This window comes from Mirounga leonina, unplaced genomic scaffold (genome assembly GCF_011800145.1).
Source record: "Mirounga leonina isolate KUSES-001 unplaced genomic scaffold, KU_Mleo_1.0 Mir_175, whole genome shotgun sequence".
In the NCBI taxonomy this organism is placed as follows: domain Eukaryota; kingdom Metazoa; phylum Chordata; class Mammalia; order Carnivora; family Phocidae; genus Mirounga; species Mirounga leonina.
This window is the reverse complement of record NW_023270453.1, coordinates 22,491,388-22,509,630: the sequence shown is the minus strand read 5'-3', so window position 1 is coordinate 22,509,630 and position 18,243 is coordinate 22,491,388. Positions and strand designations below refer to the sequence as shown.

General features: G+C 59.2%; 1 protein-coding gene across 5 annotated transcripts in view; it reads right to left on the bottom strand.

The window, feature by feature from the left end:
- The window catches only part of CRAMP1 (cramped chromatin regulator homolog 1), a 58,202-nt gene that overhangs the window by 15,047 nt on the left and 24,912 nt on the right, over positions 1-18,243 (bottom strand). For 4 of the 5 annotated variants that reach the window (XM_035021906.1, XM_035021907.1, XM_035021903.1 and 1 more), the window contains 6 exons: positions 15,470-15,518; positions 6,606-6,691; positions 6,033-6,156; positions 4,970-5,051; positions 3,410-4,573; positions 886-1,063 (listed from right to left, as the gene is read on the bottom strand). In XM_035021906.1, coding sequence (XP_034877797.1) covers positions 886-1,063; positions 3,410-4,573; positions 4,970-5,051; positions 6,033-6,156; positions 6,606-6,691; positions 15,470-15,518 — 1,683 coding nt within the window. The remainder of the gene's footprint in view (positions 1-885; positions 1,064-3,409; positions 4,574-4,969; positions 5,052-6,032; positions 6,157-6,605; positions 6,692-15,469; positions 15,519-18,243) is intronic. The other variant, XM_035021904.1, reaches the window with a different exon arrangement.

The window sequence follows — 18,243 nt, the reverse complement described above, 5'->3', positions numbered from 1 at the left end:
TGCTGGAACTTGCTTGAGATTCTCTCTCCCTCTCCCTCTCCCTATGCCCCTCCTGCTCATACTCTCTCTCTCTCTCTCAAATAAATAGATCTTAAAAAAAAAAACAACAACTCTAGAACTGTTAACACACAGGACACTAGATCTGTTCAGTGAAAACGTGACCGCACCTGCGTGGGTCAGATTAAGGACAGATGCGGGACTGCTTCTTGTATGAGGCACGTGGCCCTGACGCAGAGACGCCTGCTGGTGCAGGACGTTCAAGACGACCAGGATGGCCAGGGTCCTGCAATGAGAGCACGCACCACAGGGATGGTAACGCAGCCCTTCACGCCTGGCGTGGAGGTCTCCCAGGCTCAGCACACGAAGGACATGCCAGTCCTCAACCCCTGCCGTCTCAGGTACCAGAAAACCCAAGGAATGACCCTGCAAGGAAGTTATTCCCCGGCTACAACTTGGACAAAGGACCAACAGTTCAGACTGGCAGGTCAGCCCACCTTTCCTTCCAAGACTGCGGGAAACGGCTGGGGAATCCCTTACCTGCGGGCCTGACTCTTCAAACATAAAAGGAGACAGTCCCTTCTCAGGCTTTCAGCCCCCGATCCAGCATGTTACGAAGGCTTCCACTGACCTCACAAAGATCCCCCAAGGTGACCAAACTAGCAAGGGCCACCCCATGTTTCCGAATGGCTCCAGTACCCCAGGACCCAAAGCCTTATGTGACAGGCCCAGCGCTCACCCTCCCCACGAGAGGTGGGCATTTCCGTTCCGACACACCATCGGCGCGACAGTGACCCACTGAGTGGGGCCAGGTGTCGGGCATCCTGTGCCCTCAGCTCCGGCACAGCCCCCACGCACTGAAAGACAGGCAGGATGGCCGAGCCTCACCTGAGGAACAAGGCGTGGAGCTGGGAGAGAAGGTCTTGCTGTTGCGGAGGGCAGTCTGGCTGCGCGGGCAGCGGGGGCTCCGGGAGCTGACAGTCACCACCTTTCCTGGGGGCGTAGCCGACTGCTCCTCCTGGGTGGGCCTCACTGAAGCCGTGGAGCTGGTGTTCCCTTCTGGAGCCTGGGACAGAAACGGGCCACAGCAAAAGCCAGACTCAGCCTGCGAACGATGGTTCAGGGAGCGGGGCCCAGAGCTGGAGGCATGAGGAGCTCCAACGGGCTCAGAGATCACATATCCCCCGAGGCAAAGGTCAGCATTCCTGATGTCACTTGGCAGGCAGCACGCCACTTTTAACCGCCACCAGGCAGGTGGGGCCTCTGGGGAACAACCATTCTCCCTCCTGGCTTCGCGGCCTGCAGGTGGCACGACAGGCAATCCCATCACGTGGTGAAAGCAGGCGGGGACACGGGAAGGCCAGGGGGGTTGCTGCATGGTGGGGACACGAACTCGTCTTTGTAAAAAGCCTGCCTAAGACAACCGCAGTGGCCTCTCCCGATTGTGAGTCAGAGGAAGGAAATACAGATTTAATTTCTAGAATTAAAACAGTCACAGCCGAGGAGCCCTCTGCTGAGTCAGGATGCCAATCTCAGGGGTTCTGCGGCCCAGGCTCAGGCTGTGCTCAGTGCCAGGGTCCCCGCCACAGAGACACCCCTTCCACCTCACCTCCATCCTTACCCTGGTGACCCCCCTCCTCAATCTCCCCAGCACCCACTCTCTGGGGCCACCAGGGCCAACCTTCCTGTGAAATAAGGGAACCCCCTTCCTCTGCTTTTGGCACAACCCTGCCAATCCTGACCCTCCTTTTCCTTTCTGTGGGACCCCTGCCCACCCCTCACCCTGCTCTGTTCCCTCCTGCTTAGCTTATTATTCAGTCTCACCATCCAACCGCGCCCCTGCATGCCCAGCCACCTCTTGCCAAGGTCCTGCTTGGCCAGAGGACTGGGTGTGGGCCGCAGTGGCTCAGCAGCGCTCCGCCACTGTGGGGGGCCCGCAGGACCAGCCAGCCTTTCACGCAGAGGCTCCAAGCTCAGCTCCGGCCTCTACCCAATGGTTCTCACAGCTGAGCTACATCACAATCAGCTGCGGCGGGGGGCAGAGAACGTGGATCTCTCACGAGTCCCCCGGCGATGCAGAGCCCCACTCCAGGCCGTGGCTCTGAGCGCCCTGCTCTGAGTCCTCTGCAGTACTCTCAAGCCACCCCACAGTCCTCTCCCAGTCAAGGCCAAGGCCAAGGCCAAGGCCAGGGCCTACGTACCCTGCTGTCACGGGCTCCTCGGGAGCTGACCTCCCTTGGCCCCCTCCCCGGAACGCTAGACATGCTCCTGTCCCTCCAGTCTTCTCCCCTCCAGGAGCCTCACTCTAAACACATCATCTGTCCATTCGCCCCAGCGCTGCCCATGCCTGCCCGCAGGGCACCAGCCTCCAGAGCACTACCTCTAAAGGCCACTGCTCCCGCTCGGGCCTCCCCCTCGGCCCCTGCAGTCTCCACCCAGGTCCCACCACCCCGTGGGAGCCACCTCTCCCGCAGTACTCACGCTCGTCCCCGCACGTGCGCTCTACCGGGCACCCTCTCCTCGGCAAAAGCTGCGCAGGGATGCGGCCAGGGAAGAGGGTGGAGGAGCCGTGCAGGGCGCACATGGAGGGCTGTCTGTCCAGGAGAAGCAGAAGCTGTGCTGTGCAGACGTGACTCAGCACTCATGGGTCCACAGGGTCCCCACAGCCCCTTCTGTCCCCAGGCTCCACTCCCTCTTAGCCCCCACATTCCGATCCCTGGGCTGCTGCTCCTGGAACTGGTGAATCCCCGCGTTCCCAAGCACGCAGCACACACTGCACCTCAGGAGCCCCTGCTTTAGACTCAGTTCTCTCGCACCCCAGAAAGTCCACTGGGTTTTCTCTCGCCAGTGGCATCCTCCGCCCCGTGTCTGCGGACCAGATGCTCCAGGACGGAGTAACAGCCACTCCCCAGGCTTAGGGACCACCCACCACGGAGCCCCCTGAGGAGCCCCAGAGCCCTTCACCCAGCCCGAGCGCTGTCCTGGCACCCCGTCCGTCCCCTTCTCACTCCACTCCCTCCTTGGAAGCTGTGCCACCATGCTCCCAGGACGGCCACTCTCAAGCACCAACGACCCTTCCATTTCCTCCTCTGCAATCTGTGAGGTTCCTGCCTGGCTCCTGGCCATGGCGACCACATCGCCTCTGCATGCTCCCCCTGGCCAGCAGGGACGGCTCAGCGTCATCATGAAGCCTGATAAGGGATGACTTCTTGGTCACTGTGGTGTTTGGAGCCTTGTGTGAGCCACGGAGGACAGGGCCTGTGTCTGCAGCAAGCTGGGCCCTCTCCACAAAGCCCGGCTCGAGGGAAGGACACGTGTCCTGCCCAGTCACCCGGGTCCCCGCCTCTCTCCCCCCAGGACCCAGCTGCCCACCTCGGAATGCCAGCAGGGCTGTGCCTCAACCCACACTCACCAGCCTGGGGTTGACCTCGGTGGAGATGAGCTTCAGGAGGCAGCTGAGGAGGCGCTGCTTGTGGAAGGTGGAGGGCGGGGAGCCGGTGCGGGGGCCCTGGGCCTGCCCACCAGGGGCCTGGCCCTCAGGGCCCAGCACAGCAAGCCAGTCATACTCCAGCTGCAGCTTGTTCGGTTTGCCCATCATGAGGTAGACTTCGGCCAGCGTAAGGCTTTCAGAGGTCTGCAGGTTCCAGCCCTCCTCACGGAGCTGCTGGGCTAGCCGGCTGGCAGGGACATCCTTCGGAGGCTTGGCAGCAGGCTGTCCCTGAGGCAGGGGATCCGAGGGATTCACCTTCTCCTGCGGCTCCTCTGCAGGGGCGTCTGCTGAGTCTTTAGTGCAAACATCCGGCTGAAGCCCAGGGCTGGGCTGAGGCTCTGGACCCGGTAGGGCACGGACAGGGGATAGCGACCCAGCCCGGGCAAGGTCAGCCACCTCTGCACTGCTGGGGACGCGGGTCTCTGGGGAGGTGCACCCTGAGGGCCGCAAGTCTGCACAGCGGCACTGCTCGGGGATGATGAGGTCCTGACAGGACTTCATGTAGCGCGGAAAGGGGTCAAGGAGGGAGAGCTCATCTTCCAGCTCCGGCAGCTGGCTGCAGGCGCACGTCACATCCCCAGGCTCTAGGGCTGGGCCGTCCCTGCCCTCTGCAGGAGCAGCCCTGGGGGTCTTCTCAAGCCGTCCCCCGGCATCTTGGAGCCCCGGGGGCAGCCTGTCAGGAGTGTCTAGGCTGCTGAGGCTCAGGGTGGCCCCCTCCCCAGGGGCACTTTCAGGGGAACTCTCTCCAGAGCTCTGTGAGGCGTCGGTGGAAGGAGGGGGACGTCCCGGGCCCCTGCCCTCGGCACCACCCCGTGGACACTTCACCTGGCCCCTAGCCGTGCCCTGCCCGCTCTGGATGCCCAGGATCTGGGCCGGAGGCAACGTGTGGGCATCCCTGGAGCTCTGCCTGCACCTGCCGCCCTCCTGCCAGTGCACGGTGCAGAAGGCTTTGGAGTGCACGACACGGGCCACCCCCGGCAGGGGCGTGAGCGTGCAACTCTCTCCTGGGAACAGGTGCAGCGCCACCTTCTCCTGCGACGGCTCTGATCGCGAGTGCTGCAGCTGCCGGTCCTCGAGCGTCTTCCGCTGAGAGCGCAGTCAAGGAGCAGCCGCAGGAGCAGGCCCCGCTGAGCGCCGCCAGGCCACGGGAAGGGCGTGAGCCGGCCACTTCCTCCTTCACCGATGGCACACCCAACAGGCACCCTCCTGGCGGGGACGTAGGCTGGCAGGCAGCCAAGGACACAAGAAGCCTGGGGCTGTGTCCTTGCTTGTTTTACTCAACCTGCTGGCAGGGATGCTCTGCTCGCCCCCCAGCCCTGCCACAGAGGCCAGACAGTGGCCGCTTGTGCTGTAGCGGTTCAGGGCCCATTCTGCACCGCCCACGGGGCCCCGTGCACTCGGAGGACGGAGACGCGAGGCCGCGTCCTCAGGCAGCAGGAGCTGCAGAGTGTGGGCGAGGCTGCGTCAGTAGGAAAAGGATACGACCCTCACTTCGTGGAGCGCCCACTTCTGTTTCAGGAACTCAATGAGGCTGGAGACCTTCCGGTGGAGCTCCACAATCATCCTGCAGAGAGACCACAGGCAGGACAGGGCGGCTGTTACAGGGGAGAGACCCTCCTGAGGAGTACGAGGCTGTGGCCGCAAGACAAGATGAGGCCACGGACTGCGGAAGGGGCGTCAAAGGAGGGCCCGGAGGCATGGTGTCCTGCAGGGCCACTGAGTCCTTTTCTTAAAAACTAGCCCTTTAAATGGAGAGCACTAGATTCATGTATATCTCACGTCCCCTTTACAGGTTGTACGAGCTCTCTCCCGGGATGTGGACCGTGCTACAACCTACCACACTACTCTGTTAGCGCCCTTTGGATCCAGGAAGCTAGGCCTGGCCAGCCTGAATGAATAGCAAGAGAGTTTAAATCCATGTGGCAGCAAGAAGTCCTGACACAGATGGAGTGTCAGGCTCAGTGCGAGCAGCCAGGCAGCAGACCGAAAGCTGTACCGTTCCCCTTACGAGAACCGTGAACAACGGGCATATCTAACTGGCAGCGGAGGCTGGGGGGTGGGGGTGGGGGGAGGGTGAAGGCGTGGTGGGTACCAGGTTTTGGGGTAATGAAATGTCCTAGAGCCAGAGAGGGGGGACAATCCCACAACACCGTGTGAAGGTACTCAGTGCCCTGAGTCGGACACCCTAAAACGAGTTAACAGTTAATTGTAGGTTAGGAGAATTCTACCTCAATCAAAAAAGAGGTCTAATGTCTAAATGAAAAACGGTCCACACTCACAGTGATGCCCTGTATCTACGTCAGACACAAATCTTCAGAGAGATACTAAGACAGCCGTGGAAGGGGTTTTGAGGGGAAAGATTCTGTCGCCACCAACCTGCTAACCACATGTCTTTGTCTTCCGTGCTTGGCCCGAGAGCCCCTGCCAGGTGTGGAACTGTACCTCGACGCTTCCAGGACCCCCAGGTCTGAGGCCACTCCCCCATGTGCTGTCAGTGCCCAGGGGGAACCCCACCTCTCCCCCGAGATGCCAAAGGCCACGTTACCTGAGCCTCGGGTTCTGGGCCAGGCTCTGCACGCGGGCCCAGGCATGGTTGTTCCTTGGCTGCAGCTCAACCGGGACCTTCAGGGGCAGGCGCACTGGCTTCTGGTCCTCTTCGTCACTCAAGCCTGTGACAAGAAGGGGCCGTGAGAGCCTGGCACACGTGAACCTCGATGCAGAATGCCACGGGCTTGGACACACAACTAACAGAATCAACGAGGAGCTCTGGGCAAGCTGTGTGTGAAAGCAAGGCTGGCAGGCAAGGCTGCAGAGGCCCGTGCTCTGAAAGAACGCCAACATGGCCGCGTGTGCATTTGCGAGCCAGAGCCACGGACCAGGCCACAAGAGGCCACCAGAGACCTGCCTGTGACACCAGCGGGCACTTTGTCTGAAAAGGCTGTGGCTTCTGAGCTAAACTTGATCTCCTAAGGGGACACACTGCTGTGACAAGGGGTTTCGAGTCCAGGTGCTGCCAATGGGCAAGAGCAGATGAAGGAGACTCGGAGCCACTGGGAGACACTTCCAGCTCGGCTTCTCCATCGCCACAGGGAGCAGCCCCACCTCCGAGATCACATACCGTCCGGGTCACAGAGCTTCTTCAGCGCACGGCACATAGGCGCTTTGATCCGCAGGTTTCTCCCTTTGTAGCGCACGGTGGTGGCCCTAGGAAGAGTTTGAGGGAAACAGTGAGGCCTCTCACTGAACGGCCGCTCCCCGCCGAGCACATACAGAAGGGCCCGTGACAGCTTGGACAGACGAGGGCCCTGGCTGAGGGTCCTCACGAAGCTCCCAAGGTCACAGGCAGCTGCACACGGTGAGACCACACCGCGATTCTGGAGGTCCCACTGTTTTCCTGCCCATGCCTCGCACTGCAAAGAGGACCCCGGCCCTTCACAGGAAGCATGCCCGACCTCCAGCCTGGCAGGTGGTGTGGCACCAGCTGCTGTCCATCCCCGGAAAGCCCACTGTGCAGAAGCCTGTCAGACGTCAAATGCACGCCCTTCTCTCCTCCTCCTCCTCAGGGTCCCTCAAGAGCAGGTGTGAGCCCCCCTCAAGGTGGCCACCACTCCCCATCCGCAACTCTCTGTGGTCCCTCTGTCAGCCACACCGGCGCGGCCCAAAGAACAGTCGCCACTCACAGCCCTTAGACACAGTGCCACTTGCTCGCGCTCTCCGAAACGCACCTCAGGCAGGCCCCGGATCTGTCACAGCTGGGGATAACACTCTGTGTGAACAGTGCCATAGCCAGAACTTATATAATGTTAAAATAACACAAAATGAAGAATTTCCCTGTAACTGATGAACAGAACAGCACAAAAAGAGCTCCTTTCAAAAAACACACTTGGTGAGGCGCCTCTCTGGCTCAGTGGGTGAAGCGTCTGCTTTTGGCTCAGGTCATGATCCCCGGGTCCTGGGATCGAGTCCCACATCGGGCTCTCCGCTCAGCAGGGAACCTGCTTCTCCCTCTCCCTCCGCCCCTGCTTGTGTTCCCTCTCTCTCTCATTCTCTGTCAACTAAATCAATAAAAATCTTAAAAAAACAAACAAAAAAACCCCCCGAAAAACCAACACACACTCGGATGCTTCGCATATACTCAAAAAAGGCTGGCTGTTTTGAAACATGACAGTGAAGTCAAGACAACTCTGGAAGATTGGGGGACCTCGAGGGATGCTGCGGCCCTTGCTCTGTTTGGAACAGAAGTCATGAATGGTGCGTCCAGGCCAGCGCTTCTGATACAAAATCTCCGCAGAACCCCAAGAAGTCACAGGAAAGGCTCTGGCCAAGCTACCCAGTGGCTACAAATACAGGTTTATATTCTCTAAAAAGCTCTAGCATATGGTATATTGCTTTTATAACCAATTCTTGGAATGTTGTGACCCCTCCAGGAGAGAGCTGCTCTGTCCCGGCCATTTTGTTTCTAAGACAACCTCGGCGATAAAGTTACAAAATGCATGCAGAATGCAATACAGAATGCGTGGTATGATTCCAAGTATGTGAAAAAAATCATATAAATGTACATGCTTAAATTTGCATTCATATATTTATGCACATAAAGTCCCTGAGAAAAAAAGTCAAATATACACATGAAATTTGTGTCCATGGTTACTTCTGGAGGGGAACGGGGACAGGTGGCTAGGTTAGGGTTTGTATCACTGGACGTTTGTATACGACCGCATCTGTGTATGCTTCACGGAGCTGTAGGACGGATCATTCTGAAATAGTACTGCCTAAAACTGGAGACCACTGTGCCTGCGCGCCGCCGGGAAGACGAGCCCTGGGTGTGCGCTGGCCGGCCTCGGGTGGTCCCAGACACAACTTTCACTCCAAGGAAACAAAGCTGCACACCCCTCCTCCTTGGAAGGGAAGCAGCTCGGACCCCCCCAGACAGCGGATTTCACCGTGGCCCCCAGAGGGTGTTTAGAAGGCCAAGCAGGGCGGTGCGACGCGGGGCAGGATCAGGCTGCGGCAGCCGGTCTCATGGGATTCCAGCGGCAACGCCTCCACGGCAGCTGCCATTGCACGCACGCGCCCAAGTACTGTGCAGGGACTCGGACACGGGCACTGTGAGCAGCGCTGAGCTACGGGTAGGCTGTCAAAGTGACCAGGGGACCCCAGGAGACCCACTCCCGCCACTGCGTCAGGCGGCGTGGTCCAGAGGGCCGAGTGTGTGTGTGTGGAACGCGCACCCCGCTCTATTGGGCAAACACCTGAGGCATAGCCACCCCGGCCTCGCGGAGCAGAGGCGGCTACGTGCTGCTGTGGGGGTGTGAAAGGGAAAGGTGGGCTCGGTCCCAGCCGGTCTCTGGCAACGGCTCTGGGCCGGTGAGGCTCACTGCCCATCACTTCTTGTTGCATTTGTGCCAAACCAACAACACAGAGTGGGGCGGGGGGGGGGGGGGGGCGCGCCACCGGGCACCTGTGTTTGTGATGATTACGTTTTCCGTTAAACTGCTCTTTTGTGACTTCCTTTTTTTTTAGGTGTTTTTAAGTGAAATTGAGCAGCCCCTTTTGTATAACCAGAAGACATCCTGAGATCACAATCCCTTTTCTTTTCTCCCAAATGCAAGTCCTTCCTACGAGTGTCCTGAGGCTAGAGCCTGACGAGGCAAAGCTCTGCTCTTGCTCACAGACAGAAGGCCTCGTGGGCCTGGCCACAGTCAGGGATGTGGTCCGTGTCTCCCGGCCTCAAGCCCGCCCTGGAGCTGAGCCACAGCAGGACGACTGCCAGGCCAGGCGTGCCACCAGTGCACGGGGCTTTAAGAGGCACCGTCTGCAGAAGGCTCACACTTTGACCTCTGATCGAGGGTCACATGGAGGACTGCATGCAACGCCCCCACCGTCGCTGCTTTGACAAAACAGACAACAGACTAGTTCCTCTATGCGCATGAGAGTCTGGTTTTCCTTTCTGCTACGAGAGGTCTTTTCTCCTTTCTGCAAAGTCACGTGATGAGCCCAGTAAGCCTTTGCTAACTCTATGCTGCTGGCCTGTGACCGTCGTAGTGAGAGGTGACCTCAGGGCTCTCCTCAGTCCGTCTGCTCCCGAGTCCTATAGCTCTACGACGAAAAGACATTCAGTTCACTGAGGAAGGACGGATGGGAAGTTAGCTGAATCAATCCTCCACAGCCCTAAATACAGGAGCTGTTTCCCACGAGCACCGCACTGACTTCCCCCAACTCTGCTTCACCTTTATGGGCCACTGGCTTTGTTCTTGGAAACCAGTATTGGCTGGTGGAAGACTGTACACATCCATCAGTGGAACAGGAGGGAAACCTGGAGACAGACCCACACAGTACGGCCCGCTGGCTCACACGACGGTGCAAAAGCACCAGTGGAGGAAGGACAGGACTTTCAACAGACGCCCACAGGCCACAAAAACGAACCACAGCATGAACTGCAAATCATAGATGACAGAGGTAAATATCAAACCTTAAAACTTTCACAAGGAGACATGGAGCACCACTGTGACTTGGAGCTAGACAAAGAGTTCCTGGAGGTGATGCTGAAGTCAGACTGAGTACCTCCACCCTGTGACAGGCATTAGGAAAGCAGGACAAGCCAGAGGCCAGGAGAACACACTGCTGATCGCCTATCCAACAGAAGACTGGTGTCTACAGCACTTCAAGAACTTTCTCAACTCCGTGATAAAGAAACAGGCACAAGATTTGAGGAGTCACCAGAGAGAGACAGATGGGCGACATGCACAAGAAAGATGCTCAATGTAGCCAGTCACCAGGGAAATACAGACCGACACCACGAGGAGATACCACCTCCCACCCATGAGGGTGGCTCAAAACAGACTGAGCGCTGAGCGTGGAGAGTGTGGGCAGTGACTGGGACTCTCCCTGGAAAGCCGCGGGCAGCTCTCTACGAAGCCAGCACGCGCTCACCTGCGGATCTGCCCGGGTGACATGGAACGAACACCTGGAGGTTTAGAGTGGCTCCTTCTGTGGAACAGCCCGTGTTCCTCACTGGGGGACAGATAAACACCACTGTGTGGAGAATGCCAACCTCAGAAGGCCACCTGTGGCGTGACCCCATGTGGACAGCGTTCTGGGAGAGGCAGGGCGACAGGGCACACAGAGCAGCTGAGGGGCTGCTGTGGCTGGCCGTAGGCAGGGACCGCGAAGGGGCAGCATGAGGGAGTCTGGGGGTGATGGACAAGGCCGTGTGAAAAGGTTGTCTGCTGGGTGATGCCCTCTCAGTGACATTCTGGAAAAGGCACCTATGCAGACATTGCTGGGGAGGAGGAGTAGCACGGAGGACTCCCGGGGCAGGGACACTATCCTGCAGGAGCCTGTAACAGCGGACACAGGATGCTGTGTCCTACTGTTATGTCCTGTCCTGCCGTGCACACACACGTCCCGAAGGCACCTGCTCACAGCTCATTATGGACAGCGGCCCGTACCGCAGGCCAGACAAGTCCCCGGTCTAGCAGGGGAGGAAGAGAAATTAAAGCACAAGAAGACAAATAACACCACGCACACACAAACACACACGTGCACGCGCACGCACACAGGACCACCCTCCCCGAGCCCCCAGAACTGGTGCACATGAGCACCAACTTCGGGTGGCTCCTCCCTTGGTAAATCCAGGTGAAGGGGAGATCGGGTCTGTTATACTGCTGTTTCTACCTTTCTGACACTTCAACTTTTTCACGATGAATTTTTCTGGAAGACTGGAAGAGTAACCATCGTGCTTCTCAGTCGCACTGGTCAAAGCAGACACAGGAGCGGCCTGCACACGGCGTCACCGTGCTTCTCCACCTGGTCTGGGAGGGGGCTCCCTGGAGCCCCAACTGACCAGGCCCCGGCCCCTGGCCATCCTGGAGCTATGGGCTGGTCCGAGGCCTGGCAGGTCAGCGCTCACAGTGCCCGAAGGAGTGCCGGGCTGCCCGGTCACACGTGACAGACACACGACTCACAGACTCTGTGGAGGCTCAGGGCTGGGGCGGCATCCGAGGAAGAACCCGTCACCCGGTCAAGGGAGGGAGTGTCCAGGGTGGGGCGGCAGAGGGCTACGGCAGTCAGAAACCCTAGTCCCAGTAGGGCGCGCAGCCTGCGCCCATGGCTGCATCTTGGCGACTGTCCCGAGCCCCCAGCCCGCGACACACATGAGCCCCCAGCCCGCGACACACATGAGGGCCGGCCCCCAGCCCGCAACAGACATGAGCCCCCAGCCCGCGACAGACAGGAGGGCCGGCCCCCAGCCTGTGACAGACATGAGCCCCCAGCCCACGACAGACATGAGGGCCGGCCCCCAGCCCGCGACAGACATGAGGGCCGACCCGCGACAGACATGAGCCCCCAGCCCGTGACAGACATGAGCTCCCAGCCTGCAACAGACATGAGGGCCGGCCCCTGCCCGCGATAGACACGAGGCTGGAGGAAGGAGCAGGGAAGCAGGAGCCCAAGGCGCCCAGCCTTTGTGTGGACACCTCTCGAGCCCGCCCCGGGCCCTGTACTGGACCTGGCTTCCAGCTGTCCCGCGCCTGAGGTCTCAGGGCCGGCACTGGCGTCTCCCTCACCCCACGACCCTCCGAGGGCTCCTACACAGTTTTGCCTCCAGGCAGCGACTGCACCCACTCGTCATGAGGCCCCAAGACTTAAGCCACAAGTGTCGTATTTCTGCTGCCAGGAATACAGATAACACGCATTTTCATAAATAACGCCGCATAGAGCAAACATGGTCAGAGCAACTTAAAGCTAATAAAAAAGAATGCCCTTTCCCAGTGTGGAACTCCTCTAACAGGACAGAAGCACGCTTGTTAGATACTCAAATAACAGAAGATCAGTGTGAAGAACGGGGTGCCCCGCGTGCCTGCCACCCCCAGAGAGCCCTGGTGTGAGGCGGGAGCTACGCACTGAGCCTCCCCGCTGTGGCCACACGGCCACACACACCCACCTGTCTCGCTTCCAAAGAGAGCAGAACCCCCACATCCCGCCAGAAACAGGCTTCTCTCTGGGCACGTCCTGCCAGCATGAGTGACGCTGGGATGTGCACCTTCACAAAGGTGGCTCGCCACTGGCCTAATGGCCTCCCAGAAGTGGCACTGTGGGGTCAGAGGACATTCACACTGCGCTCCCGCTGTTTGCAAACTCCTTTGCGGACGATGCTCTGAGACCTCTCCACCCACGATTGTGAGAAACGATACCACTCCCGTCGGCCTTTCTCCTTACCCTGAGCCACGCAAGGTGGCACAAGCGGTAACACTTACCCCCCTTCATGATCTGGGGGGCGGTGTCTGGAGAGCGGGCACCTAGGCCCTGTGAGCTCTCCCACACGGCTGTTACACGCCAGGACAGCCAGGGAAAGAGCTGCAACGTGACTCTGGCTGCAACCCCATGTCTGTGGATTCGTGTCGGGAGAACAGATGCCTCCCCCCGCTCTCAACCAGACCTGCCCCGTTGGCCTCGACTTTGATGCTGTGGGGCTGAGGTCACGTCTGTCTGGCTCCTTCCTGCCTCCCCACGTGGCCCTCTTCAGAAGTCCCTGTGCACAGCCCACAGCCGAGGGACAGAGGAGTTATTGCAGGCCGGGTATCTATACAAACTGTGGGGAATGTGGCACGGGAACGTTCTTTCTGGTTCCCCACACAGTCACCCGATCACTGATCCTATCGGTCCAGACACATGGATGTTTACTGGTCACGGGCTATCCCAAAAGCACGGTACTAAATACTCAAAGCAAACAGGAGATGTAGATGGTCCTCCTGGATCCTTGCTTGTTCAGAACCATCCTAACAGTCACGTCGCTTCCCGGCTTTACTAGGATGGCTCCTCACTGAGACTGTGGGGACGTGGTGGTATGTGGGAGTTTACGCGCCCCTCTGACCCCCAGCTCAGGGCCTCTCCAATCTCTGCCAGCCCCTAAAACCGACCATGAGAACACTTTCACACTTACCAACATACCTTCCCCACACCTGATCACCCGTGAGACAGACCCACGTGTCCTTCCAGAAACCCAGGAGGCCACCCTCCTCTCTGTGCTGCCTCTCACAATGAGACTAAGACAAAGCCAAGCAAACTCACAGTTTTTCCATCAAACCAGTCCCCGACGCCCTTGAGCACAAAGAACCAGTCTGGGGCAAGTGAAATAAAAGGTGAAGAAGACTTCCCCCCAGATCGCATCCAGGGAAAGCCCTCCAACTCATGGGGCAGCTCTCCCGCCGGTGGGGGAGACACTAACACCAGAAACCGCTTCCGCCAAGGACCCTCCACCTTCTCTACAAAGTTGCCCCAGAGGCATGCACGTCACCCAGAGAGCCCACAAACTCAGCTTCGACCCCAAAGCCACAGGGCCTGTGTGAGGGTGGGAAGAAGGCAAGACGCTGAGGCTGCAACAGGTGAGTGGGGGGCAGGGTGCTGTGACGAGTCACTTGCTCTTGAGCTTATCCACAAACCTCCAGGAGGCTCCACCTGCCCAAAGACACAGTGGTGAAGGCTGCCTGCTCCCCTGCAGATGGGGTGAATCACTGCTCTTTTCACATGGCGCTGATACACGCATCCGCATTACCACCACACCTGCTTCCAAACGGGGGCAGTTCACAGAAGTCAACCCCGGGAACCCAACAGGAGCATCTGTAAGGGAGGACAGTGGACGGAGCCAGAGCAGAAACCACACAGCCAGCCCCAGCTGTCAGGAACTCATGCCTGAGGGACAAGGGTGTGCAGGCCATCCAACACCAGGCTGAGGGAGAAAAGCAACCAGAGATGCAAGAAGGCCATGCCCTGCAGACGTCGCAGAGGCCAACTAGCCTTCGACCAGGAGGGGCCTGGGAGGGCCGGTGGGTCCATCCAGGACAAGGAGCAGAGATCCGGGGAGAGTACACGAGCTCTGGTGAGACGGATGGGAGAGACATGGCAGCCATCAACGAGGGCCATGCCCGAGGGGAGCGGGGGAGAAGGCCGCACACACAGAACCCGCAGACTGTTTAATAGGGGAAGGTCCGGGCAGTGCAGCAGCGTGGCTGGGGGACCAAACAAGAACAGCAGAGGGCTGACCGGGGAGAGGAGCGGGACATGGCCAAGAGGGACCCTGAGAGTGTGAGGTCAGGGGGCCTTCCCAGGAAGAGCTGCTGAAGGCTTCCAGCTGGGACATAGCAGAGGTCTACGACGTAACGGGATTTCTAAATCAGGGCCAGAAATGGGGGACAAGTTAGATCTGGGATCCCTCACCCAGAAAAGGTAAGAGAGGCCCTGGGGAGCGTTCACACAGTCCAAGGAGAGCACAGAGGGGCGTGAAGCTAAGTACGGCATTGGGACGGTCCCAAGAGGGGGGTGGGAGGAGAGAAGAGCGGGCGATTATAGGGCTGGAGAGCCACGCCCAGAGTCAGACACCTGGTGGGAGGCCGGGGACCAACTAGAGAGGCTGACAGGGTGAAAGAGGCCCCGAGGACCAACTCTGAAATGGGGGCCAGTGGGCAAACCAAAGTTCCATTGGGACAACAGAAGAATGGGGCACAAGGCACGCATCACAGGCCATCTCTGCCACAGGAACGGTCACTGCGGTCGGGGCAGAGCAAGCGGGAGAACCTCGACGGCAGACGGCGTCACACCCGTCCTTGCCTCAAGGGGCGCGGAGCCTCGGTGGGCACAGCGCAAGAACGGGACCAGAAGGGCAACAGGAAGGCGGGAGCGAGGGCCTGCTCTGGCAGAGGAGGGGATGGGGATGGGGAGGGAACGAGAGGCGGCGAAGGCTGAGTGGGTGCTGCCACCCCGCCAGGGGACCCATGGGAAGAAGGAGATGGGGAGCAGCCCGGGTGCAGCCCCCCTGCTCTCCCAGGGCTCTGAGCGGCAATCTGCTTGAACTCTGGGGAGTTCGGCACCTTACGGACCTTGTTGAGAAAAGGGAAGAGAACCACGAGCCTCCAGGTCTGAGCTTCAGAGAAGCCCCCAAGTGCCCCAAAGTGAGAGTGTGCTCCACAGGCAAGCCCCACTTACCCGGCCTGAATGAGCTCATTCAACTTCGTCGCATTCTTGTCATCCATACCTTCAAATGGAAAAGCAAATAAGTGTGACCGTGAAGCTCTTAGGAACAAAACCAGTGAAGATTCCCAGGTTGCTATCAGATAATTATCTTCAATGTAGGAAGCAAACATCGCACCTCCTTTATAGAAGATGTGAGGTCTTCCAGAACACAACCCCTCCTTCAGCTGTAGCTCCTCCCACAAAGCCTGGGCTGAGGGCGCTGTCCCCACCTGCGCGTCCTCTCCATGCACCCGGACTTTCTCAGGGGAACTGCTACCTGCCTTCGCACAGCTGATCCCTCCCCCTGTCCCCCGCCACGCTGAGCCTCCGCCCCTCCCTAGCCACAGAGCTCAGAGATTCCCCTCAGGGTCACCACCACGCATGCTTCTCTTGTTGGGCTCACACTATCTGTGGGCCTGCCAAGGTCTGCTCTGGATCCCCGGGTTCCCAGGGTGGGTGGATGGATGATGAACCAAAACCCTGCGCCTTCACTGGAGCTAATGCCATGTTCCTCTGCCCCCTCCCAGTGTTAGTGCTATCCTCAAGATGTGCAAGGAAAAAAAAATTACATGTGCAAGAAAATTGAGTAACCTGGTACGTGGTGGATGTTTGGGGGTCACTGCAAAATTCTTTAAACTCTACTTCTGGGGGAAGAAACAACAAGCCACAAACACACAGCCAGGCGGAAAACCAAGACAAGGACAAAATCCTCAAAGCAGAAGAGGAAAGTAATGCATTCCTTCTGGAGGAACGAAGACACAACAGCCAGCAGCCTCTCCCCAGAAACCGCGCAGGCCGGAGAGGCGGGAGCAAAATGTTTACAGTGAAGAAAGGAAAAACCATTGAATCAGAGCTCTACGTCCCGCAAAAACACCTTTAGAGAATGAAGACAACGTAAGGCTTTACAGATGAAGCATCTCAGAGACACACAGGACAAGAAACCGCAAGGCAAGTCCCGCAGGCTGCAGGGCCACCGCCCAGACAGAGATGGGCCTCCGGGACAGAAAGGGGAGTGGCGGGCGCACAGCCTCGCTCGCTGACCTGCCCCAGATGCGAACAGGCCACAGCAGCGTGGGTGCTGTGAAGCAGACATTCCCGCGGGGAGGCAGGGTCTGCGGGGCCAAGCACGCCGCCCAGAGGCCAGCCTGTCCTGAGGTCCTTGGGCATGTGAGCAGAGATCAAAGGGGAAGCAGAAAATAACGGGCAAAAGAGAGGGAAGAGCCTGTCGGTCCTGTGCCTGGCAGACCGAAGGCCCGGGGGGTGGAGACATTGCAACTAGAGGGTTTGAGTCATGCGATGGGCACCATCCAAGGAACCAGCCTTCAGAGAAAAGCCGCCTGAACACACAGGTGAGGACTGGAGACGGCTGCTGTCTCCCCACAACCTATCCCCACACTGGGCTGCACCACACCGGGCAGCGGTGGCAGGAGGAATAAGCTGTGGGTGTAAGACTCAGTCCTGAGGGCAAACCTGCCACCTAATAGCCAAGGAGCCTTGTACGGACACTTGTTTTCATCAAAATGGAGCCTCCTCAGCCCCAGGGATGCCACCCAGTGCAGCAGCGGCCCTGACGCTGGACGCATGGTGCAAATGTCCGAGTCTCAGGGATGTCCACTGTTTTAGGACTCACCTGTGTCCGGAGACCTCAGTTAGGAAAGGCAACTTAATATAAAAGCATGCTCTGACCACAATTTCTGCACAGCCCAGAAACGCCTACCCACAAGCAGTCGTGAGAGGCCACAGCACCCACGGCACTCTGCTGAAGGCTGCCCCTTCCCTGCGAAGATTCACAAAACGACACAGCAGCATTCCAGTGAGTGGATCCATGGGTGGGGGACAGGCAGGGCTCAGGCGGACAAGCCCCACGGGGGTGGAGGGCACTAAGAGCTCAGGTGGGACCTCAGGGGTGTGTGCACGTGCGTGGGCGAGAGAACGTGTGACATGGAGCTGGGCCGAGAGAGACTGGGGAGATGTCACCAGCAGGATGGGGTCAGCTGAGCTGCAGGGCAGCAGGAAGAAGGGCAGAGGTCCAAGCACGAAGGCCCTTGGGGCCAGGGTCCCAAGGCTGCCCGGGGAGGGAAGGGGGGCGACAGTAAGCCACCCAAGGTAAGGGAGCCAGGCCACCCTCGCAAGGACTCAGATGGGCTGGGGGAGCACGGGCTGAGACCTGGACATGGCAGGGACGAAGGAGGGGCCACCACAGCAGTGGCCGGGAACAGTCGGTGCCCCGTACAGCATCACATTCGGGAGCACCCCAGGACAAACCAGCAGGTGACAAAGAAGTGCTCAGACCACGGGGAGGACGGGGTCAGGGAGCCAGGCCGCCTGTCTGGTTTTTAGGCGGGCATGTGCAGCACAGTCCACGAACCATGGACACCCATCCTCCCTGTCCCTCTGCTGCTTCCACACCCCCGCCCCGCCGCCCCCTGAATGGTGGCGTGCTGGGTGACCAGGGAGGAGATGGTTTCCGACCTTCTCACATGGTCTCACTGGGCCTCTGGAGTGGCCCTCTGGGTGAGCACCCTTTCACCGTGGGAGGGTGGCCAGTGGCTCCTGCAGACACAAGGATGCCCCTCGACTGGGGCCGCACGAGGAGGCGAGGCTGGCCACTGGACGCTCAGGGCCCTCGAAAGGCCAGAGCACCCCTACATCTAATGAGAATCTGGTTACAAGGAGACAAGCAGAGGGACCTACGGGGAGGGGCCCAGACCCTTCTAAGTACCAGTGTCGTGCAAGACCAAAGGCGA